We start from the raw sequence: 26,614 nt of genomic DNA on the forward strand, positions 1-26,614 counted from the left end.
AGACAGGTAGATTTCCATTAAGTTTGTGTATATTTTGTGACAGTGCAAAATCGTGGTTTTGATTTTCTATAACCCCCCCAGTCAATTAAGGGATTTAGAAACAATACTACCCTAAAAACCTACCCAAGGACAGGTAGATTCTAGATATGAAGTGTGGTACAAATATATCCAGTAGTTTTCAAGTTATAAGAACTCAGACAGACACCAAAGCTAAAAAATATGCAGATTGTCATTATTACACCTGAAAAGGATAACTGAAGGAAAATTTTGCCAAAATAGTCAAGGTACAGACACACAGTCATTCCAAAGTTATATAGATAAGGAATCTGTTCCAAATACACCTTTTGGGCTATGTCCACTGGACTTAGCTTATAGAAGAGTCTTAATGGTATCTCCCTTATTAATCATCCTATTGAAAAAAAATGCACATGAGGAAAAAGTTTTAGAAATGGATTTCTATCAAGGTTGGTTGATTCTCATCCAGAAGATTGGTCTGGTATATTTTGTGGGAGAGTAAAATCACTGTTTCAGTTTCCTATAAACCCACAGTCTGCTACAGGTATTTGAAAAGCTGAAAATGAAAATCCCCAGCCTGTTTCCAGTCATTCGACTGGATCAGGAATGGAATGAATGAATCCCTCATCTAGCGGTGAGGATAGGAATTGTGCCAGCTGCCAAAACCTATCGCACTTCTCTGGGGTGATAATGAATGACAAATGAAATGAAATGATATTGGTGTGTTGCTGGAATGAAATATGGCAGGGAAAACCGGAGTACCTGGAGAAAAACCTGACCCGCCTCCATATTGTTCAGTACAAATCTCACATGGAGTGATGGATTTGAACCATGGAACCCAGCGGTAAGACGCCAGCGTGCTGCCGCCTGAGCCACAGAAACTATTTTTTTAAATGCCATGGACCTTAAAAACTACCTTTCGACAGGGGGATGCTAAATATAAAGTTTCGTTAAAATCTTTCCAGTAGTTTTGCAATTATAAGAAATATGCCTTACATGGACCCGCTTAGGCCAAGTTCGCTCGAACTTAAGAGGGAAAAATTAGTCTGTTAATGATATCTCCCTTATTAATCTGTGTCAAAATGCACATGAGAAAATTATAAGACACCCAGGACTTGTTCAGTTGGTTTTTGAAGGAAGTGTAGGTGGTAAGAACGGTAGGGGTAGACCAAGGTATGAATATGACTAGCGGATTAGAGCAGATTAGGATGAAATAGTTACATAGAAATGAAAAGGTTAGCACAGGATAGGGTGGCATGGAGGGCTGCATCAAACTAGTATATGGACTGGTGACTCAAACAACAACATACACTCCATATATCACACAGATACACACATACAACTTGCATTCTCTACACACTAGAACTGGGGGGGGATCAAAATCAAAAATATGAAAGTTTATTACAATACTTTACAACACGTGAACCTTTTCTTGAACCCTGAGCTCCCTAGTGCTGAATCGGTAGACCTCGGTTATCTTCGACATCCATATTGGCAATCTTTGAAACAAACTATGCATCGCTTGTGCAACATCTGGCGTACACTTTACGAACTAGTACCGTTGTTTCTTACACAGCAAAGCCATGCTATATAATTTATGCTAGGAACAAGATTCGCATTGAGAAATGTTATATAATGTTAAATAACGTATGCACGACATTGTTGGCGTAAGATAATAAATGTTTAGGAAATTCATATCGATCGATCATATTATCGATTCAATTCAGATTTCATTTCCATCCAGTTGGCAGTATAACTGGAACCAGCAGCGCTCCCTCCTTACTCCTCACCCCGTAAAAATCGGGCTCAAGAAAAGGTTCGCGTATATTACTAGTTTCTGTTTTAGGCTAGAAACTCACCTTCAGGTTAGATGGAAACCTAGCAGACAAGTACTAAGCGTGTTTTTTTAAGTAAGGTCCGTTTTGTTGTAGACACTAGTAGTTCGCGTGCATATCGCAACGAGCGCATACGTCGTGTACCGGCATGCCTCGGGAACAACTGTGCTCAGTTTCAGCTCTGTAGCTAACCTGTGCGGTTCTGTTCTGTGCTTTCAAAATGTTGAAGACTATCAACTCGCCCACCACGTGTGAGGTTCGGTCAGTGGTACGGTTTTTGTCAGCAAGGAACTTGTCTGCTGCAGAAATTCATCGACAGATTTGCAAAATGTACGGTGATACTGTTATGAGTGAAAGCAAAGTGCGTAAGTGGGTATGACAATTCAAAGATGGCTGTGACAACGTCCATGATGAGGACCACTCCGGTCGCCCTTCTTTGATGACAGACGATTTGGTGGCTTCAGTTGAAGCGAAGATTCGTGAGAACAGGCGCTTCACAACAACAGATCTCTCAAACTAATTTCCTGACGTGTCGAGATCAGTGCTTTACAACATTGTTTCTGAACACCTAAAGTTTTGGAAACTGTGCTCCCGTTGGATCCTGAAACTCCTAACAGAGGACCACAAAAACCAAAGATTTGAGTGTGCAATGTTCTTGACTCGTTATGACGAAGAAGGTGACGGCTTCTTGAGTTAGATCGTAACTGGAGACAAAACATGGGTTTCGCATATCATGCCCGAATCAAAGCAACAGAGTATGGAATGGAGACACACACACACACACTCTTGTAAAGGTGAAGGCCAAACAGACTGTCCCAGCGCAATATCATGGCATCTGTTTTGGGATAGGCATGGTGTTTTGTTGGTCGACTTCATGCAACGAGGGACCAGTATCAATGCAGAAGCATACTGCCAAACCCTGAGAAAGCTACGCAGAGCGATTCAAAACAAAAGACGCAGCATGCTGACAAAGGGAATTGTCCTTCTCCATGACGATGCAAGACATCAACTGCAGGTCAGACCCGTGATTTATTGGACAGTTTTGGCTGGGAACTTTTAGACCACCCACCCTACAGTCCTGATCTTGCACCGAGCGATTACCATCTGTTCCCTCAGTGGTAACCATTACAATGACGACGTGAAAACGGCAGTGAACTCTTGGTTATCGGAGCAGGCGGCAAGTTTCTATGAAGAGGGTATTTTAAAATTGGTTATAAGGTATGATAAGTGTCTGAACAAACTTGGCAACTATGTCAAAAAATAGAGTGAAGTATGTACTTTCTGAAAATAAATTTACTTTTTTGAAATACAGTAACCTTTCATTGTGTACTTATTTTCAAATGGACCTTACTTAAAAAACACGCTTCATAGAAATCTTTTCCAGTTGAAACAGTATCAGTAATTGGTAATTTCTTACAAAATTTATAAAGAACAATGAATCAAACTGGAAGTTGGGTTTGGTGGGGAATGCCAACTAAGATTCTATTGCAGACAATGAAAATATGAAAGCTTTAATTCTGAAAGGTTTTGGATACAGATGGGCACCGATACTACCTTTACAAAAAAGAGGGATTTGTACTGTATGATATGAAAACATGAAAGTATATCATTGTAATTGATTCTCTTCCCCACATCTTTGGCAATGCTTACATTAAGTTTCCTGGTCATGCAATCATCTGTTTTTCCACACAGAGATAGTTAAGTATGGGAAGTTTAACTGTAATTGCCTGGTACTTATTTGATTATTGCTTGCATGAAGGAGTTACAGTATACCAAATGAATTTCAAGTTGCTATAGTAGTCCCAGTCTAAAAAAAGGACAGGGTGATAAACATACAACAAATAATTACAGGCCAGTCAGTTTGAAATATGTTACATATAAGCTCTGGAAAAGCGTTCTTTCTGTTTAACTTAGACATGTTCACGAAATTACCAATTTGATGGAAGGCAGTTTGGGTTTAGGAAAGATTATTCCACTGAGGCTCAATTTGTGGGATTTCAGCAATATATAACATGATTAAGCTTCAGGAGGTCAAATGGACTACAGTATATTGGTATTGATCTATCCAACACATTTGACAGTAGATTATGGGAAACAACAGTTTCTAACGATTTAAAGATAAAAGGTATAGAAATAAATGAAGCCACAGCTCTAATTGCAAATGGAGGATTGTGGCAACATTTAGTAAATTAACAGAGGCTTGCAGACTGAATGCTGAAAGGCATAACAGTCTATATTGTATGTATGTATGTATGTATGTATGTATGTATTACCCTATATAAAAAATTTGAAGTGTTCTGATGGTGGAAGAGAAATTCTGGCTGAACAGATGTAACTGAATGGTGAAACATGTCTAAAAAACTTCTACACCTTGTACAAATTTTGGGCTAAAATCATACACCTTGTACAAATTTTGGGCTAATGTTCCCTCAAATAAAAATAAAACATCCATTGGTGTCCTCAATTAAGAGTTTTGTCTGTACATTGCTCAGACTTTAAAAAGAATGGTATTTCTGTATCGGTCGTATCCACAGTAACAAGAAAATGCACTTTTTAATTTTCCGTAATTCCTGTCGGTCTGTATGTATGTACGCGCATCACGAGAAAACGGCTGAAAATAACTTAATAAAAATAGGTATGTAAAGTCGCATAATAAGTCACTACAATGTAGGCTATAAATAATTTTGTTCACGCTGAGTGAAATGGTAGTTTAGGGGAAGGCCTAAAATTGTATTCTCAAATATTTATGTTATTAGTGGTCCTATCAATAAATACTACATAACCAATGTTATATAGTATTAAATTTCCTATCATTTATGTCTTATACATTTTTACTGTACCAAATATGATAGAGATATTCATGAATTTGGATTTTTGTTGCTAATTCCATATCAGCGCCAAGTCACAAGAAAATGGGTAAACAGAATTTATGAAAATTGGCATGTAAAATCGGCGAATATGGAACTACAGTCTACGCTATGAATAATTTTATAAGATGCCCTAATATCACAGAGTCGGAAGAAAACTAAATGTGAAGAGCTACAATACAGAAAGCTCATAAAATTGATCAACATTACATTGATTGTTTGCCATGATGTGCTTTGTCTCTTCTGCTGCCACTCATCTTCGATACATGGGATTACTGCTGTAACAACCTACCTGAATATCTGCAGGAAATAGCTGGTAAGTTAGATAACTTTCTTCTTTAGCATGCCATTGGTTCATACATTTTCTGATACTACTGGTACGCAACATACTGGTTCATCATAGCATTCCAGCTATTCAATCCCTACTATGAAGCGATGATTGGAATGAGCAGTGCACGCATTTCATGGAATAATGGCAGAGGAGTGTTCGCGGCTATCTGCGGCCTGGTCATTCCAGCACTGGAAAACTGGACTCAGATCGGCAGTGTAGTACTGTTTGTTAAAAGTGAGAAAATGTGCAGTTTATCATTAGATTGAGTATTTTATATGATAACATTGCTTTTAATCACACATTCCTACCGACATTGTAATGACCTATGTTGACTTCAGTTGGGAAAACCACAAAGACAGTCTTTCTGAGAATTGCGTAGCGAAGCACAGGTACATCAGCTAGTAATTTACTAAGGAAGATCTTCGATAAATTTCGCCCAGTCAGTATCCCTTCTGTATGTACACTCAACTCTCGATTTACCGTAATCAGATCAACCGCATTGTGGCTTGACCGCGATATCAAAAGCGGTGAAAATGTACGAGTGTTAGGATTTACAGTAATACAAGCACAAACAGTTACGCATGAGTCGGCCTTGGCAAATGTTGAGTTATTGCTGGAGTACATCGAGGGCCAGGATGATGCTCTCATCACCGAAAAACTTGTTTTGAGAAACAAGAGAAGCAAAATAAAGTTTTTCTCAGCACAAAAGCAGAAAACCATGGCCGATTATTTTCAGAAACAGTAAAGTTATGTACTGTGAATATTTTTCTTTGCCTTATTAGTTTCAACAAAAAGTGCTGTTTATTTTTACATTTATTAATTGTGCTAATGCAGTGTATTGGATAATTTAATAAAAAACAATACAGTAATATAATTTATTATCATTTTAACTGTACTTTCAGTATGCCTGTTTTATTTTTAAATTTTTATGGGTTAACCGTTATTTTACTTATCCGGTAAGCCTTAACCCTACATTATCCCGGTTAATCAGGAGTTCAGTGTATATCCAATCCTTGTCCCCATTTCTCCCTGGGGTCAGATATGAAGCGAGATTAATCTTCATAGCAAATTTTTATGACTGGATGCCCTTCCTGACGTCAACCTCATCACAGGAGTTAATGAGATGAAAGGAATGACTATGATATATGACAGTAGGAAGGGAGAGGGTGAAACCTGGTGCCAGTACAGCCTACTCCTGTCGAATAGCACCAAGGGGTCCACTCAAGGCTTAATGTCCCCATCCAACAGATGAATCACCATAAACAGCATCATATGCTCTCACTCCATATGAGCACTGCAGAGAGTTTGGAATTTAATCCAGGCTTTTGGCACACAATCTAGTGATTACAAGTTGTATACCACCACCTCTCCTACCCTGCTGGCCAACATTGTATGCTTTGAATATTTTGGTCCAAAATTGTATTGACAAGCAGCATGAGGTGTTTGGTTGTTTCATACACTATGAAAAAGCATTTGATAGAGTTCAACATCGAAACCTCATCCAAGAGCTCAAAAGAGTAAGAGTTGACAGCAAGGATATCAAAATAATACAGCATCTTTATCAGAGACAGAAGTTACAATACATATCAGCAACAAGTCAACTGCTGACGTAGCTATCCAACGAGGAGTAAAATAAGGTTGTGTTTTATCAGCTTTAATATTCAACATATATTCAGACTTAAAAAGAAAAAAAGAAAAAAAAAACTTTGGAAAATCAGCAGGAAGGCATAAAGTTCAACAGATTTCTTACCAATACAATCAGATATGCTCCTGATATAATCACCATGGCCAACAATCCCAACAGTCTGCAACAGTTGCTGGGAACTGTATGTACGGCAAGCAAAGAAATGGGAATGTAAATGTAAACAAGACTACATTTATGACAAGGTGCAAAAGGAAAAAAATTGTGGGGGAGGGGGAGGGAGAAGGATCGTAGGGCTTGGGGGGAGAAGGATCATAGGGCTTAACTACTAGTATTTATTTCAAGGAGTACCCGGCTGGGGAGGGGGTATATAATTCCCTTGCAAGTAAATTACCTTCCCCCCTCTGAAAAATATAAATTTAAAATGTTTTGGTTTGAATTCTGTTATAACAAGAATGATGTTCAGTGCAAAATTACTCCCGGGTTTCAGATGGACTTGCCAGAGTGAAATATGAACAATAGGCTGCATGTGCGGAGTTACTGCCGCTAAGTTGTTTTATTGCTCAATATCTGGCAGTCACACATAAGATAGAAATAATAGGATATCATTGTTGATGTATTTCTGAAAATATGCACAGTAAAAAAACATTGATTTCAGTAATGTGTGTTACATTTTCCTCATTTTATAATGAAAGAATCCCCCCTGGGAAATTTTAGTGGGGGGGGACCTTTGAGATTTCGCACATTCATGATCTTCAGCGAACAAGGTCATTCCAATTACAAGTGATTCTTATGCAACCGACAGATCAAGAGAGTGAACAACTTCCAACAACTGTGCAGCTAGATCCTGAAAAGGAAATCAGATGGAATAGCAATGGTAAGGAATGTGTTCACAAAATTTGTCCTTTTGTAATGACAACATAAATCAAACTAAGGCAGAGGATCATAAAAACTTACGTATGGTCTGTTCTGTTACATGGTGCAGAAACATGGACACTCAGAAACATGTCATTTAAATGCATCGAAACCTTTGAAATGTTACCCATCATAGAACACTGAAAATGTCATAGGTTGCTTGGCTAACAAATGAGGAAGTGCTGGACATGGAAAAAGCTAACAGAACTCATGTCTGCAATGAAATGCAGAAAAGTCTATTCTGGCTCCATGGCTAAATGGTTAGCATGCTGGCCTTTGGTCACAGGGGTCCTGGGTTCAATTCCTGGCAGGGTGAGGAATTTTAACCATCATTGGTTAATTTCACTGGCACAGCGACTGGGTGTATGTTTCGTCTTCATCATCATTTCATCCTCGTCATGATGCGTAGGTCACCTATGGGCGTGAAATCAAAAGACCTGCATCTGGCGAGCCGAACTTTTCCTCTGACACTCCCGGCACTAAAAGCCATGCACCATTTCATTTCTTATTTAGGCCACATATTAAAGAACAAATGACCTCTACTAGATCCTACTGTGGCAATTAGAAGGAAAAACTGAGGGTCGCAAAAGCTAACAGAGAAATCATGACTTCAATCAAATGCAGGAAAATCTCTTGTTTTGGCCACATATTACAGAATGGCATTTACTAGGTCCTACAGCGGCAATTAGAAGGAAAAACTGAGGGTCAAGAAGTGTTGGAAGAAGGAGAATATCACAGGTAATAAACATCAAAGAATGGACTGGAATTTCTAGCAATGAAGAGCTATTCCAACTGGCACCAGATCGCAACGCCCTCACCGTAGTGATCGTCAATGTCAGGGGGACCTGACATGACAAAGGAAGAACAGTAAGAAGACAATATACATACATACCAAAAACTTGAAATGTTCATCTCAAAACTTGTGTCTTACCTTCCAGTCAACCACACCATTCCAAGTAAGAGGTACTACTCGTACAACCGTTGGCTTCTCTGTTATCACCTGCTGTTGCGGTTCATTTTGAGGTACCGTCATCAATGAGAATATGCGTGCACGCTGCTGAAAGTGAAACAAAATTTCTATTTACATCTTAAAATCACATTCACATTTCAAGAAATCTTGTTAGTTGCAGAACATCAATCCATATGACTACTGAACCTTTACATTTAAAACCTTACAGAGTTACTATTGTCCATGAATTGCAACCCCTTAACAATGGTAAAGGAGTCAATTTCTGTAATTTTATTTTACAAAGCATTGTTGATGGCATTGTTGAACTGCATTTAATCATTTTTTTTCTTATGAGGTATGGTTTCACTTAAGTGGGCATGTTGCTTCACAAAACAATAGATACTCTTTTTGTTTTTCAATTTTCTTTACATCTCACCAACACTGACACATTTACCATACATTAGGAAAGGGCTAGGAGTGGGAAAGAATTGACCTTGGCCTTCGTTAAGGTACAGCCCCAGCATTTGCCTGGTGTGAAAATGGGAAACCATGGATAACCATCTTCAGGGCTGCCAACAGTGAGGCTCGAACCCACTATCTCGTGGATGCAAGTTCACAGCTGCACATCCTGCATGGCCAACTCACCTGGTGCATCATTTTTTCAGTTGTCCAATAATGAGAAAATGGATATTTCCTACACGATTCTGCCACAGCCCATACTGCTGTTGATTCCATGGGCAATATAACAGATTTTTTTTCATGACAGGATCATTTCTGAAGGGTTATGCCCCCCCCCCAACTGTTCTTACCATGCATAACTTGCATTTATGTGGAAACCTATTAAAGTGTACAGGAATAATCCTCACACTGAAGAATTTAAGACAATACAATAACAGACATTACAAGAACTACAGAAGGAGGTCTAAAGTGTGTGAATGGAAACTTCATCGAAAGATGTCAGGAATGTGTGAATGCATGACACCACTTCCAGTACTGCTTATGACAAGCTTAGCACTCAGAGTGCATGCTATTGATACCCAAACATAATAAATCGCCGCACCAGTGTTGTGTTTCATTCTCAATCTGACCACCCATCCGGCAAGGACCAAAAAAAAAACATTTTGATGATGCTTGTTGTTTAAAGGGGCCTAACATCGAGGTCATCAGCCCCTAATGGTATGAAATAAGAAAATGTAATGACAATTTAAAAGTCCAAAATCATCCACTGACCAGAATTCAAAACGTGATGATGAGGAATGAATGAATGGGTATATGAATTTAAAACAATCATTGGATCCGACCTGCAATACCCCACATTCCCAGAAACTAGCTTCAACAATATTATTACTGACCACGGGACTGCTTCTAAAGCACAATCCTGAATCTATGATGTTTGTAGTCTAAAGGGGTCCAAAATCCAGGTCATCGGCCCCTCAATGGTACATATTGCTAGGAAAGTAGAACCATGGTATTTGTCAAGTTGTGGTACTAATCAGAAGTAGCCTAGACTCGTGGTATTTCACACATTATGGTATTACTCACATGTAATGCGCACACGTAACACAGACCTATGGTGTTTCTCACATTGTGGCACCATTCACAGGCAACACAATCCTGTGGTGTTCCTCAAAGGTGTACTAATCACAGGAACTCTATCCCGTGGTGTTCCTCACATAGCGGATACTAATCATAGGCAAGACAGACCCATGCTGTCGCTCATGGAGTAGTACTAATCACAGGTACTGTAAAACTCACCCTGATTCACACACAGTCACTACTAATCACAAACTTATTGTGTACCTAACAGTGGTATTACGCACAAGTAAAAGTGACCCATGGTGTTCCCTCGCATGGTGGTACTAATTACAGAAGTCTCATGGTTCTAATTCGATCATCCCTTGGTTGCCCCTTTTAGTCCCCTCTTACAACAGGCAGGGGATACCATGGGTGCATTCTTCACCTGTGTCCCCCACCCACAGGGGGATGTGCGTTTGGTCCACGAGAGCTATTTTATTTCACTCAAGTCCGCCAGAAAGCCGGTTAGGACGCCCCTATCCACCACCTGGAATGCGCCATTTAGGAGTATCACATCCCCCCTGCTACGCCAGTGTAGTAGGTTCGTGGGACCAAAAAAAAAAAAAAAAAAAATAGTTTTATATAACATTACTCCATTATCTAGGCATTAATAGCTGCCAGACTGCCACAAGGTAAGGTAGAGAGAATTTTTAATTATTATACACTGTATTTGGATAAGGATATCTAATGCTTCATCAGTGAAGAGTGTGCATTTTCTTACCCTTGAATATACATCCAAAATTTTTAAAATGATATTATGATAAGAGATGTTCAACAACAACCTAGTAATAATAATACAAGAAAAATGGAACTCATCCCTGTCAGCTTAAAGCAGTGCACAAAGATCTAAAGGAAGGAGGTATAAACTCTCAAGAAATTCAAAACAGAACCATCTTCAGAAATAAAATTGCGGATCTGAGGGAGAATCCTGACAACCCTACTAAACAGCGGAACATATCGGCGGATGAGCAGAAAACAAGAAGCCTGAGACTGAAGACAATGAAAAAGGTGGATTGGAATTTTCTCCTGAAAAGGCACTTTGTTTCAGAAGGGCATCTGTAAAACTCAAAATAAGCTGAAGAAAATGTTTATAATAATAATAATAATAATAATAATAATAATAATAATAATAATAATAATAATAATAATAATAATAATAATAATAATAATAATTGTATTATTACTTTTTATTATTATTCAGGCAGAAGAAATCTGCCACAAAGCCCCACAGGTACTGAGAAAGGCACCAGCACCGAAGACCAACCTCATGATTCAAGAGAGGAAGGTCATCAAAACTCTGAACATGGAGAGTATACTCATTCTTCCCACGGATGAAGGGAACGCCTCCATCATGGCTACTAATGATCAGACGGTGAAGATGTCTGCTGAGACTTTGGACCCAGAGACCTACCGCAGACAAACAAAAGATCCAACCAGTCTGATTCTTCATAAGATACACAAAGACAACGTAGCTCTACGGCCCATCGTGAGTGTTATTGGATCACCAAATTACGATATTGCTTAACATCTGGCCACTTTACTACAACCTTACATTAGTGGCACAGTCCTACGTCAGAGACTCAGGCTACTTCATAGAAAAGCTGAAGAACATCCAGTTAGAACCCAAAGACCTGCTTGTCAGTTTTGACGTGGTCTCACTCCTCACTAAGGTACCTGTAAATGAGGCCCTGGACTACAATGCTCAGATTTTTACTGAGGATATGACTAACTTGTTCAACCATTGCCTCACCACAAGCTATTTCCTGAGGAATGGCAAATTCTACAAACAAATCAACAGTTTAATTACAATGAACAATGTTTTATTATAAACCACCTATTCAATACATTAAAATGTTATTACATTTAGAGTTTCACCATTAATATAAAGTTCTAACCGGGACATGCTCCCTTATAGAGCATCATCAGCCACTCCTGACAGAACTAAGAAATCCTAAATTGCAACATACATTAATCCAGCCATTTATCAAATAACTAATTCTGTTACGAAATGAGATGTTAACATAGCATTAAAGACAAAACCAAAACATTTTTTCAACCACAAGAGCACAAATTCAAGCAATAACCCTTATCTAATTTCTGGTATTTATAGACTAACATGTGCAGAATGCAAATTTTCATACTTCACCCAAACTGGCCGTAGCTTTCTTACAAGATACCTTGAACATGTCAATGCTGCAAAGCACAAACATTCTGCTATGAGTGTTCACATGAGAGAATCAGGCCATCACTTTACAACTATAGAGGACTTAAAAAATCAACAACAATAAAAAAAAGAAAATTAGAAAAGGGAAAATTAATGACAGAATTAGAAAATATTTATATTCAACTAGACCAGCATTTAAAATCTTAAATGATGAAATTGAAATACATTCTTTACATGAACAATTTGCCTAAACTTTTATAAACATTTAATCTAGAGAAAAGTAATTTTGCTAAAGTTTTTATCCCCAAAACAACCAATAATCATGTAACATTAATGAACACAACCTCTCCTGCACCACTTCTAAATGCTCCCCTCCCAAAGCCACACCCACTAACATTACTCTGCCCACCCCGACTCCCTCCCCCAGCCCCTACCATTTCACTCGTATAACACAAGTAGCAGATGCGGAACAACAGGCAGTCACTATGCAACTTTAGACAACACTAGACAGACAAGCAGTAGTTGGAGGGGTAAGTGAAGTTTCCTTAAGTGCTCACTCAACTAGTAACAACATTCAACACTCGATCAAATCTTTTTTTCTTGTTACAGACATGCCAACAAGTGGCAGCCTATTTAACAATTTGTAGCTACATTGCTCATCGAATCACGTCCCTTTTAACTACGCTCCATTTTAATTCATTGCTTCAAAGCTTTGGTCATTGATGTCAACAAATACATAATCAAGAACATCACCAGTGTCAGATGACAACAAAAGTTCATACTTCGTAAAAACTAAAGTTTAACCTGTCATGTTACAATCAACAAGAAGACAAAATCTTATCCTCAAAGGATAAACTTTTAGCCCAATCTCATGTTTCAAACTTTAAATATCTATGACCTAATCATAAGTTCTTAAGATTGAATCACAAGTCATCCTTCAAGATGTTTGTAAATATTTGGGAGCAAACTTATTCTACCATTATTTTAAATGAATGTATTTTTATCAACTTTTCCACTATTAAGTTCTAGTTAATAAGTCACGCTACCAATGATTCTGCCTTCTATGATATTAGTAAAGTAAGTTTAAGATTGCAAAATGTACAAATAGTTTTTAAGTCATTAGTTGTAAACAAACCAACCTTTGAGATTCTAGATTGGCTGATGATGCTCTATAAGGGAGCGAAACATGTCCCACTTATAACTTTACATTAATGGTGAAACTCTAAATGTAGTAACATTAATGTATTGAATAGGTGGTTTATAATAAAACATTGTTTATTGTAACTAAACAGACTTTCAATACAGATTAAAACGCAAGGTTAGTTACTTGTAACAAATCAACGGTGTCATCATGGGCAGTCCTCTGAGTCCGGTGATGGCAAATCTCTTTACGGAAAGTTCAAACAAACAGCACTCAAGACCGCACCACTGAAACCTAAGGTGCGGCTGCGCTTTGTAAACACCTTTGTGGTCTGGAACCATGGAAAGGAACAACTACAGCTGTTTCTACAGCATCTGAGTAGTATTAACACCAATATTTAGTTCACTATGGAGACGAAGGAAAACTCCCTTTCCTTGATGTTCTGGTAATGAGGACTTGATTTAAACTTGGGACACACGCAGTGTATCGCAAGCCGACCCACACAAGACTGCTATCTTCAGAAGATGTCCAGCCACGAGCCACAACAAAAATACAGAGTGATTAAGACACTAGCCGACTGTGCTAGGAGAATTCATCAACCTCAGCACTTAAACAGGAACTCAGCCACCTCAATATGGCCCTACTCTCTAACGGGTACACCCATAAAGATATCCTATCTAATGTCAAAAATGTCATTTTTAGATTCTGTATTGAATTGAGATTTACATTCAAAATTGTGATAGTGTCATATTAGATTTTAGCTATATAAGATATTTTTATTCAAAATCCACACATTGTTAAGTCCAAGCTGAATGCCTCAGAAATGTTAATTAGTACACATTCATGAGAAAATTCTTTCACTTTAATAACTGATTGTAGCAACTAGCTCATCGGCATATCTATACTGATAAAGGTTTAAAAATTGAATCAAGATGTTCAAAAAGATATACTAAATTTTACATATACCACAAGAACTGGAAAGTAGTTAATAACCTGCAGACACACAAACCAAGCAATACAATGGACTTATCCTTTTAATTTTCTGAACTTTTTTGGATATCGTAACCTGTGACTCAGATGCCATACTATATTTCAGCCAAATAAGACATTTATTTAAACTTCACACATTGCCATATTCAAGTTGAATATATTAGAAACTACGGTAATTAGTAAACATCTATGAGGAACTTTAAGTAAATAACTGGTTGTTGTACTGTAACTAGTTCATCAGTCTATTTATAATGACTACAAATGTTAATATTGAACTAAGAAACTAAATTTCATATATACAACTATGACTACAAAGTAGTTAACGACCTATATTGTTCTTACAATGTGAAAAAAGCTCATACTTTCGTAATTTTAACTGTACAAATATTTTGGTATACACCTTTCTAAATTCAATTTTAATGATACAAACTCTTTTGTACATATGTATAAGTAATTCAGTTCAAGCACATACATTTTAAAAAGTATTGATATTAATTTTAAGAAATGTAATGTACTCTATTTCCCACCGCTTTGTCTTACTTCCAAGGCTGATGATGGCATACCCTATAGCCAAAACTGGTCCCAAATAAATGAATGTGATTTTATAATCATCACTATTTCTCGTAGTGAATAGGTGGATCCCCATACCTAACAACTTTGAATGTAAATAAAGATTTTCAGCGAGCACTCCATCACAGGCGGCTGTCCAGGTTGAAAGCAGCAGCTAAGTCACTATACTAATCTGTTAAATCCATGTCTTGGCCTCCTCCTACCATTCTACCTCCCACAGGTGGTGGTGGTGATTATTGTTTTAAGAGGAAGTACAACTAGGCAACCATCCTCTATATAACACTAATCAGAGAGAAAAAATGGAAGGGGTCCGACACTTCGAAAAATGAAGGTATCGGCCAAAGGAAGACAAGGGCCACGAAGGGCATGAAAATGAAAGACTCCCTAGCCCTCGCAAACCTAATAGCGTCGGGGTCGGAAAAGAACAAGAGTTGACCAAGGGAGGTCGGATAGGATAGATGAAAGTGAGGAGCCGGGCACAAGTAAGTGGAAGCAATGCCAGGACTCAGCTTAGGGCCTCGTGGTCGCCAACCCACGCTCCAAAGTTCAGAGCCCCTGAGGCTACTACCTCCCACACATCTCTCGTCTACCCAATGCGATTCAATAATTCTTCACCTGTGATCCAATATACTTACTTCACCCTTAGCAATCTCCTATAACACCACACTTAAAAGTTCTATTATATTTCATGCTCCACATAAAAGCCTTCAGAAACACCTTTCTCGTGTGAATAACGGCAGTGGTGTGCACTGAACCCCATCTACCCCAGCGCTGCTGGGGTAAAGAACTTTGTATTAACATTTTCTAATTATTGCTTAGAACACTTTTTATAGTGTTTAAAAAAACTGCAAACATCTAAGCGAAGCCAAGTACAGCTGTCTCGACAATCCACTCACACTACCGCAGTTCAGCTTCTCCAGCGAACTGGGTTTCCTTGCCAGCGCAAAACAGAGCTACCCCAGTGAAATTTAAGGTTGCTTGGGTGACTCATGCACTTGAAGCTTCCTTGTCCTGGCAGCAGGGCAGAGCTGTAGACCCTCCCCTGACAGCAATTTACAGTGACAGGCCAGCTAACTTAGATAAGGTAATGTTAGTTTTAATACTCGACATTCAAAGTCTTCAGTGCCACACACTAGAGACCGCAAGAAAAATATCAACATCTTAACAGTATAGCCACTTGCACACATCATCTTGCTAATAAAAATAGAGCAATCAACTGTAATATAGAAGAATATATTTTCCTCTTGGGTTTCAGCATGTATACAGTTCTTTTGAGCAATTCATTGACGGCACATGTAGAGTATGTGTTCCGATAGCTGCAGAAAAATATTTAGGTTGCCCAGCATAAACACAAAGTTTGTATTTGGTTGTCTGTGATGGTGGTATATAGTAAATTTTTGTAGTGTTCCTCTTGGATTATAGATGAAGGTTTCACGAGTTCTGTGGCATTCTCCTTGGAGGCAGCTCTACCCAGGGAGTGGCGCCCCTGCCTATGTGAGTCCCAGAGCACGCTGACCCAGTGTGTAGTATCTGGTAAGGGTCCCAGCTCAGGGTTACGAGTGAAGACCTCAACGACATCAACGGCGGAGAGGGTGACCTTCGGTACGGCGGAGATGTTGGAAGAGGCAGCCCTGTACATGGGGATTAGTACGTGTACAACACACAAAGGGCACGACGGTTCCACATGTTAGTGGCGGTATCCCGACAGCGTCTGTTCCCCATGTTAGGGGTGGCTGAATCGCAACTCACCAACACGTCTGGCAAGCGTGTTGTTTTATTGCCGAACTCCTTCCATAAACTTCTCTGACTTCGAATTTTCAAACGAAACTACCCCAGGTGAGTAGAATGAAAGACTCAGAATCTCACACTGACAATACGTCAGTCTGCCTCAAGGATTCTGGGGGAGGCCAAAATTTTCGAAAAGAACGACTAAAAAAGTAAGAATAGCCACCTACAACATAAGAACTATGAGACTAGCTGAAGACCTTGAAAGGTTAGAACAAGAACTGCACAACATAAAATGGGATATTCTGGGTATTTGTGAGACTCTCCTTCAAGGAGAAAAAGCTGAGACCCTTCCATCAGGTCATATCATCTTACGTAATAACGGGGATGCTTCTACACATGGGGTTGCTATTCTTGTCAATAAAAATATCAAAGAATTCATACACAAGATGATTTGTGTCTCTTTCAGAGTGATATATATTGTCCTCAAATTGAATAGTAAATTCTCCATACAAGTCATACATGTCTATGCTCCAACCAGTACTTCTGACGAAGAGGCAGTGGAACAGCTGTATGAAGATATCACCAAAGCGAAAAATTCAGAAGACACAACTCTGTATCATCATTGGAGACTTCAATGCAAAAGAGGGTCAAAAGGAAATCGGAGACCCAGAGAACATTCGTACATATGGACTAGGCGATCGAAACGAAAGAGGAGAAAGATTGCTAGAATATCTCACAGCCGAAAATCTCTATTGCATGAATACTTTTTTTAAAAAGCCTATCCAACAAAAAAGGACATGGAAGAGCCCCGATGGACAAACCAAGAATGAGATAGATTTTATCCTGACCAACAAGAAGAAATATTGTACAGATGTTACTGTTCTCAATAGATTTGATACAGGAAGCGACCATAGGCTAGTTCGAGCAACCTTTACATTTGACCTCAAACTTGAACGGTCCAAAATGACAAGAGGGTACACTTTTCCAAGAGTAGAGGACTTAGAAACACATCAATCATCATTTCAACAAGCTCTTACCAAAAAACTTAACCCAACAGAAGATTTGAAATACTTGGACGTGAACAAACTTAATGAGAAAATTACAGTCAGTATTCAAAATGCAGCAAAGGAGATCCCATTGAAGAAAACTAATAAGAAGAGCCGACTATCACTCAATACCATGCAGCTCATTAACGACAGGAAGACAACGGACAGGGATACAGCAGAATACAAAAATCTTAACAAGACCATTTGCAAGGAAATAAGAAAAGATCTAAGGAAATTTAATAATAACATGATCATGCAGACAATTGAAGAAAATAAAAACATGAAGATTTTAAAGAACAGCATGTCTACAGGAAGACCAAAAATTACAAAACTTAAGAACCAAAATGGAGAAATAGTCACAGATAGGCAAAACATTACTGAAGTTATTAGAGATTTCTACTACAAGCTGTATACATCAACCATTAATAAACCATCCAGTGATGAACAACTAGCCCAGAATTATACACCGGAAGTAACCACTGCTGAGGAATAAAAAATCCCCTGGGGAGGATAAAATAACGAATGAAATGCTGAAATTAGGTGGAAGAGATCTGCTAGAAGCCGTGAGAATACTCATGAACAAGTGTATTAACTCTGGAAGAATACCAGAAAATTGGAAAAATGCTGAAGTGATACTTCTCTTCAAGAAAGGTGATAAGGAAAATTTAGAGAACTATCGTCCTGTGAGTTTGTTATCACACCTTTACAAGCTCCTGACAAATTGTAACCAACCGCCTCACAAGAGAACTGGATTTTTATCAACCTGCCAAGCAAGCGGGATTTCGTAAAGGTTTCTCAACTGTTGAACACATCCAGACTATTTGTCTTCTTCTTGAGAAAACCACTGAGTACAACATCAAGATTCATCTGACCGGGCGAGTTGGCCGTGCGCGTAGAGGCGCGCGGCTGTGAGCTTGCATCCGGGAGATAGTAGGTTCGAATCCCACTATCGGCAGCCCTGAAAATGGTTTTCCGTGGTTTTCCATTTTCACACCAGGCAAATGCTGGGGCTGTACCTTAATTAAGGCCACGGCCGCTTCCTTCCAACTCCTTGTCCTTTCCTATCCCATCGTCGCCATAAGACCTATCTGTGTCGGTGCGACGTAAAGCCCCTAGCAAAAAAAAAAAAAAAAGATTCATCTGGCCTTCATTGATTATAAAAAAGCTTTTGACTCAGTGGAGATCTGGGCAATCCACTTCAAAATGCCATGATAAACTCAAGGTATATAAAGCTTCTGGAAAACATTTATGATCAAGCAACAATGGTAGTCAGAGTGGACGAAGACCTCATCACCAATAAAATCCCAGTTGGCAAAGGAGTTCAACAAGGTGACAATCTCTCCAAAGCTGTTTACCCTTGCCTTGGAAGATGTATTCAAAACCCTTCATTGGGATAATAAAGGAATAAAAATCAACGGGTTATATTTGAACCACCTGCGTTTTGCAGATGACATTGTGCTCATAAGTGAAAATCTAGATGAGCTAGAAAGCATGATCCAAGAATTAAAAACTGCTTCTGCTAAGATTGGTTTGGAAATGAACATTAATAAAACGAAAATACTAAGCCCAGAGAGTCGACCACTTAAAATGGGAAACCAATATATAGAAGCTGTCGATGAGTGCATCTATCTTGGACACAAGATAAAACTTGAAAAAGACAACCAACGTGCAGAAATTCCTCACAGAATAGGTATGAGTTGGACTGCATTCCGAAAACTAAGATTCATCTTCACCAACAAGGATGTTCCAATTAACCTGAAGACCAAGGTTTATAATACGTGCGTGCTGCCAGTTACAACTTACGGTCTGGAAACGACGACTGACGAAGGAAAGTGCTCGCAAGCTTCAGCGAACACAACGAGCCATGGAGCGACAGATGCTAGGGATCAGCCTTAGGGATAAGATCTGTTCAGAGGACATCAGAAGAAGAACTAATGTAACAGGCATCCTAGAGATAGTAGCAAGACTAAAATGGCAATGGGTAGGACACGTAGCTCGACAAGACTACAACAGGTGGACCTCTAGGATTGTTCACTGGAGACCATGGGGACACAAGAGAGGCATTGGAAGACCCCTGAAGAGATGGCTCGACGACATAAAGCTGTTGGCTGGAACACGCTGGTTCCAAGTGGCTCAAGACCGAAGACTATGGAAGCACATGGAAGAGGCCTATATCCAGCAGTGGATTGAAATAGGCTACAGAAGAAGAAGATAACTTGTGTTATACGTCATGACAAATATTTTCCCTCGTCTGTCATTGATACACATACACTAAGTATACGAGTGAAACTACGAAACTTCAGTGATGGTAAAATACCAGTTAAATTTTGCTGATTAGTTTATTACGCTTTTTAAGTAAAAAAACAAATAGTTCCAGTGTATTTTTGTGAAAACCATGACTACTATCACAAAGCATCACTGGATGAAACTAAGTACATTGTTTAAAATCTGCTGATTAAGTTATGGTGTCACTGCCGTGAATATCAATTTGGAAGTATGTGTGAGCGTGTGGTTGAAAATATTCTTGAAAGATCTTTCTCAGGTAGACCTTTCCATGAAAAACACAGCCTTATAAAATGGTAATTCTGACTTTAGAGAGTGTAGTGGGGCTATGATTGTTTATATTTTAAAAACATTTTTGCAGCTGGGATTATGAATGTGTTCACCGCATGCCACTGACTAACTGTGTAAGAAGCAAACAAATTTTAAGACACCTTGGCACCATGACGTCAAAATCCTATCCCAAATTGAAGTTGCAAGATCGACCTTCACATTATAATGAGAACACTGTGCTGCAGAGATCTGACTCACCACAAAACTATGCATTGTAAAATGCTATCCATATCCTGTTTTACTGTATGGAGTTGAAGCTCGGACTCTCACTGAGGCATCAGAAAAACAAACCAACTCATCTGAAATCTGAATTTATAGATGACAGAATATCCTGGGTTGATCATGTGACTAACACAAAAACATTACAGTGGATCGGCAAAGAAAAAAGAAAAAGAGTTGTTGAACACTTACAAAGAACGTAAAGTGGAATATTATGGTAACATCATGCTGAATGAAGAGCAACACTGCATACTCTAGCTTTTGATTCTACAGAAAATATTTGGGAAAAGATGTCTTAGGCAGCATCGTATTTCATGGCTCGGGAATCTATAACAGTGGTTCAGACCGCCATCCACTGAACACTTTAGAGGAACTGTCAACAAGAATAGGATCAAGATGATGATCACTAACATCTGGATTGGATAGGGCACAAGAATAACAATAAGAAATGCCTCTTCTTGGGCTAGCCTACATCATACCTCCTTCCTATCTTTAACACCATGGGTTATTCTATCACCCAAATAATAATATTCAACTTCTTCTAATACTTAATTTCCTAATATTGCATTTCTCATATCAGCTGGTGTAATCCAGTTGTATTCCATTTAACTTTCATGTCTTCAAGCGCCAATCCAGTATTGGACACTGGCTGTCCACATGGCAATTTTGTCTTTGTTTACTAGACTTTGGAACAGTTCAGTGGATGACGACACACTATATTGTTAAATTGTTTAGCCATGAAATCCATAATCTTACAAGTCCATGTATACTAACCATGTATTATATGTATTCTATTCAATAGAATATATTGAATGTATTCAAGAACAGTGTAAATGAACTTTTAGACATCATTTTAGACCTGAAACTTTACAACTTTAATCTGATGAAAGTTTATTACAAACTGTATTAGAATAGATCTAATAGGATAACAAACATTCTGGAACCACAACTTGGAGAATACCAAGGAGGATTTTGCCCATACAGAAGTTGCCCAGACCAAATTCTCAGCCTGAAACTAATAATGAAATATTACAAATACAGGAATAAAGAGCAGTTTATTTCAGTCATAGATTTCAAAATGGCTTATGATAGTATACACTGACCCACTCTTAAAAATCTTCAGATCATATATGGCCTTCATCCTAAATGAACAAAAATGACTGAACTAGCTTTAACCAACACAATTTCAAATGTAAAGTTCAGGGGAGATATGTCAAATACTTTTACAATAAAAACAGGCCTCAGACAAGGTGACAGATTATCCCCACTGCTTTTCAATGTGGCCCTAGATTACATCATGAAAATTTGGCAAAAAGAAAACCCACCTAAAATCAAAATTGGAGCAAAACCCTCAATAAGGGCAAACTGCCTAGGGTTTGCAGATGATTTAGCTCTCTCAGCCCTTGACATGAAAGAAGTCTGTGCTCAGATCACCAGTCTCCAGAAAACTGCATTAAAAATAGCATTACAAATATCCTTTGAGAAAAATGAGATCATGCCAATGAAACCCCTTGACATGAACAAGTCATAAAAAATGATCAAAAAATGAACATAGTTCTACGATTTAAATGCCTCGAAGAAATCATTATGCACAACTTAAGTGAGAAAGCAACACTGATAAATAGAACCAACAAAACAAAAAAGGCACAATTTCTAAGCTGGTCAACTTATAACATAAAATGCTTGCCAACAGACACTAAGATCCAACAACACTTTGCCTGAAGCCACTTAAGCTTGTGAAACCTTGTTCCAAATTAAAGATGAAAGAACTGATCAGCTCCTCAAAATGAAAAGAATTATCAGAATTTGCAAAAATAAAAAGAACCAGGTTGAAGGAGTCTGGAGAATGCTTCCCAATGAAACTGTCTATTGAGAGACTGACACAGTTACCAGCACGATGAAGAAGAAAAGAATCTTATTTCTTTCACATCTGACAATATTTCTTACACATCTGATGATTACCAGAAACAAGATTTTACGACAACTTGTGATGAGAAATCTGGGAAAGAAGACTGGAGGGCATTGAATCAAAGAAATTCGAGAGGATCTCGAAACAACTGGACTCAAAATTACAGATGCAGAGAACAATTTTTTTTTTTTTTTGCTAGTGGCTTTACGTCACGCCGACACAGATAGGTCTTATGGCGATGATGGGATAGGAAAGGGCTAGGAGTGGGAAGGAAGCGGCTGTGGCCTTAAGGTACATCCCCAGCATTTGCCTGGTATGAAAATGGGAAAACACGGAAAACCATAATCAGGGCTGCCGACAGTGGTATTCGAACCTACTATCTCCCAGATGCAAGCTCACAGCTGCGCGCTCCTAACCAGATGGCCAACTCTCCCAGTAAAAATAAAATTACCACCCTCCTTAATAATCACAAATTTTCAACTGAAATGATGCACAGAAGGCCTGTAGAGATTTCAGATGAATTAAGAAAACAGATCAGAATGAATGAAGTAGCCTACTGAGCAGATGAGAAGAATCAAACAGCACAACCTTCAAAGTGTACATGGAAGACAAGTGGTCCAATGTGGCCAATAAATAATAATAATAATAATAATAATAATAATAATAATAATAATAATAATAATAATAATAATAATAATAATAATAATAATAATAATAATAATAATAATAATAATAATAATAATAATAATAATAATAATAATAATAATAATAATAATAATAATAATAATAATAATAATAATAATAATAATAATAATAATAATAATAATAATAATAATAATAATAATAATAATAATAATAATAATAATAATAATAATAATAATAATAATAATAATAATAATAATAATAATAATAATAATAATAATAATAATAATAATAATAATAATAATAATAATAATAATAATAATAATAATAATAATAATAATAATAATAATAATAATAATAATAATAGACTTAGAAATAAGAAGTGTTTTTAATATTACTATGCATGTTTTATCGAAGTTCTTCAGCATCTGAAGATTACCTCTAATAAAGACCAAAACCAGTACTGGTAAATAAATAGACCAGATTAGATCAGATAAATAAATCAAGGACTGATTACGTGGGACATCCAAGTTCATAACTGTGGCTGATAGAGATCCACATCTCAAAGATGTCTAGTTTATTTGTGGTGGTCACATTCAACATGCATGGTTCTGCACCTTACAGAAGATCTGCAAAGACCTACCATTTTACCAGCTGTATGTTCAGAGGATGGATTTTCAATGCAAAATTTAACATGATAAATGGCACATGTGCTCAATCTACACAGCATTTGATTTCAACTGAGCGGTCCTAGTCTAATTCTGATCTTGTAGTCCTCTAAAGCTGTCCACCCATTCAGCAAATTCCTCAGATACTGACTCATGACATCAATGCCAGGTCTTAAGTGTTTTGATTCTTCCTTCTTGAACTCTTAGTCCTCTCCTACATATTTCTTTTGATTTCTATTACTGTCTGTTTCATACCATTCAAGAGGATGAATTTACTGCAGTTCACCCCTCCCTCACTCCTTCCTAGATAGTTTATGAAGGGTTAGAGCTGGGAAAGAAGCAGACATGGCCTTAATGTAAACAGCCAGCTTGCTCAGGTTGAAATTATCTACGTAACTAAAGAGTCTTGTCTGTACTTGATATATCTGTGTCAGTCAAGTTCAGTATAGGTAGGAAATGCTAATTTTAAATTTCCATCATGTATGTATGTACATATGTGCATTCCAAAAAACCAGACAAACAGAACTTAATGAAAAATTGGTATTTAATGTCCGAGGAGAAAATACTAGAACATTGTATTTTTTTTGCTAGGGGCTTTACGTCGCACCGACACAGATAGGTCTTATGGCGACGATGGGATAGGAAAGGCCTAGGAGTTGGAAGGAAGCGGCCGTGGCCTTAAGGTACAGCCCCAGCATTTGCCTGGTGTTAAAATGGGAAACCACAGAAAACCATTTTCAGGGCTGCCGATAGTGGGATTCGAACCTACTATCTCCCGGATGCAAGCTCACAGCCGCATGCCTCTACGCGCACGGCCAACTCGCCCGGTAACATTGTATTCATGCTGTGTGGTAGTTTAAGGGAAGGTGTCAAAGTAAATGCCCAAATATATCTTAATACAGCCCCTATGATAAATGCTAAAGACAGAAGTTGTAGAAAATAACATTTATGACATTAAGCACAGTAAAAATTTATTCCTCAATAAAATATAAAGAAATATTTTGATTTTTTGTATTTCACCTGAGCCTTGTTAATCTTATTGAAGAATCAATTTTAACAAAGAAGAGGAATAGTAAATTCTTATCTTTCATGCCTCAAATCTTTATTGTAGTAGAAAGGTTAGTTGTCCTGATACTTCAATGCATCATCTGTCCTAAAGTGGACAATGAGCAGATGTCTGCATAAATCATGATCTGGATATGATCTGTGTCTGAATATCAGGAAGGAAGAGATGGGGAGTTAGATAACTTTTATCTTACCATTCCTCTGGATTATATATTCTGGTAAGTACTGATACTTGACACACTGGTACATCATAGTATTCACGCTCTTTGCAGTGCCAAAATAGATTTCAGTCATTGCAACAAGTCCCAGAAGAAGACCCATCAAGTTTTAGGAATAATCTTAAATCCAGTAGAGGTAACCCACAGAAGAAGAAAACCAATGAAAAGTCAAGATCGCCAAAAATTCATCTCTATGCAGACAGTCAAGTGTGGGGTATGGCAGAAGGCATCAAGGATGCGGTGCAGAATCCAGAAACAGGTTTTAGGACTAGTAAAACCAGGTGCCAAAACAGGAGACGTCCTTTCAAGTTGTGATCCAGTGTTAGAGAAGGACAATTATGTGGTGATTATGAGTGGTACAAATGACACTGCTGCAAATGAAGGTGAGGAATTAAGACCCTCAGAGGTAAGATTTCCAAACTACCTGACTCAAAAGTAATTGTAGTTAATGTTCTACTCAGGTATGACCTTTTAGAGGACTCGTGTGTGAACAAAGCTATACATAATGTAAATATAAAAATCAAGAGATTATGTAAAAGTTTTAGAAATGTCTATGTAGTAGATACTTTAGGTCTTGGCAGACAAATGTTCACTAGGCATGGGTTACATCTGAATGGTAATGGTAATGTATACAAATTGCTACAATTATCAACAGATATTTGCAAATTAATTTACACTTGAGAAAACCTACACCACTAAACTGGCACATACAAGGAAACCTGCCAGGAAACCCAGATCCTTAAATCAAGATCTGTGTACAAGGATCTGTGTTCCAGGGAAGCTATCAACTCATGAGTCAAATATAACACTAGGAAATAGTATGAATATTAATACCAGACATCTTTCAGTGGACCAACCTATACCAGCAGTCAAGGTTTCAAGAGAACATTATGTAAATTCAGACATTGTTTTTCATATCAATCTTCAATCCATTAAAAATATTGAATTTTTTATTCATTAATTTATTTATTTATTTTTTGAAATACTTCCTCTCATGTGAAATACTTCCTCTCATGCAGAGGCTGCCTTGTGACAAAGTATACTTTTACATTTATTTTTAGAAGAGAAATAGATATACTGTACTTGAGAAATGTTGAAGGTAACCTAATTGTAACAGTGATTTCTTAGAATTATCAGTGAGCCCCTTAAGGCTATGATGGCAATCTCCCGGCAATTAACGAGCGGATGTTATGACGACGCGTATTCCTTAAAAGTTCACCATGAGGACAAGATCCCAGAACATGTGCAAGAGTTTCAATCTCCTTGAGGCAGCGCCTACAAAGGGAATCGTTCTGAGATCTTCCTGGAACCGATCTAACTGCTGAAATGTTTGCTGTCATCTTAATTGCTTCACGCCATTCACTACATGATAAGCCTTGATGGTCTCGAATCCAGGAGTTGGCAGGAGTATATTGATTGAACAAACATACACCTCTTCCTTTCTGCTGCAAGTTACTCCACTCACTGAATGCCCTTTCTCTCAGTACTCTTCTCACTTTCCTGGCATCTGTT

The 26,614-nt window shown here is 38.0% G+C and overlaps 1 protein-coding gene across 1 annotated transcript in view; it reads right to left on the reverse strand.

The window, feature by feature from the left end:
• The window catches only part of Hs3st-B (Heparan sulfate 3-O sulfotransferase-B), a 110,395-nt gene that overhangs the window by 27,426 nt on the left and 56,355 nt on the right, over positions 1–26,614 (reverse strand). Inside the window, exon 2 of the mRNA XM_067148984.2 lies at positions 8,537–8,659. Coding sequence (XP_067005085.1) covers positions 8,537–8,659 — 123 coding nt within the window. The remainder of the gene's footprint in view (positions 1–8,536; positions 8,660–26,614) is intronic.

The sequence above is a fragment of the Anabrus simplex genome, chromosome 6, assembly GCF_040414725.1.
Source record: "Anabrus simplex isolate iqAnaSimp1 chromosome 6, ASM4041472v1, whole genome shotgun sequence".
NCBI classification, from domain to species: domain Eukaryota; kingdom Metazoa; phylum Arthropoda; class Insecta; order Orthoptera; family Tettigoniidae; genus Anabrus; species Anabrus simplex.